The 252-nt window shown below is 69.4% G+C and overlaps 1 protein-coding gene across 1 annotated transcript in view; it reads left to right on the forward strand.

Annotated features, from left to right (window-relative positions):
- Positions 1-6: 6 nt before the first annotated feature.
- The window catches only part of DNAJA1 (DnaJ heat shock protein family (Hsp40) member A1), a 9517-nt gene continuing 9271 nt past the window's right edge, over positions 7-252 (forward strand). Inside the window, exon 1 of the mRNA XM_009635266.2 lies at positions 7-185. Within this exon, the coding sequence (XP_009633561.1) occupies positions 54-185 (132 nt within the window). The 5' untranslated portion in view covers positions 7-53. The remainder of the gene's footprint in view (positions 186-252) is intronic.

Consider the following 252-nt stretch of genomic DNA (forward strand, 5'->3'; position numbering starts at 1 on the left):
TAGGGAGCGCGCGGGGTGCGGGACCGCCCGCTGCTCAGGGGCCGCCCTCCGCCATGGTGAAGGAGACTACCTACTACGATGTGCTGGGCGTGAAGCCCAACGCCTCCGCTGAGGAGCTGAAGAAGGCCTACCGAAAACTAGCGCTCAAGTACCACCCTGACAAGAACCCCAATGAGGGCGAGAAGGTCGGCGGCGGGGCGGGACGGGACGGAGCTTGTGGGGCTGGCCGCCACGGGGGGCGAGGGGGCGGGC

This window comes from Egretta garzetta, unplaced genomic scaffold (assembly GCF_000687185.1).
Source record: "Egretta garzetta isolate BGI_Z169 unplaced genomic scaffold, ASM68718v1 scaffold22, whole genome shotgun sequence".
Classification (NCBI taxonomy): domain Eukaryota; kingdom Metazoa; phylum Chordata; class Aves; order Pelecaniformes; family Ardeidae; genus Egretta; species Egretta garzetta.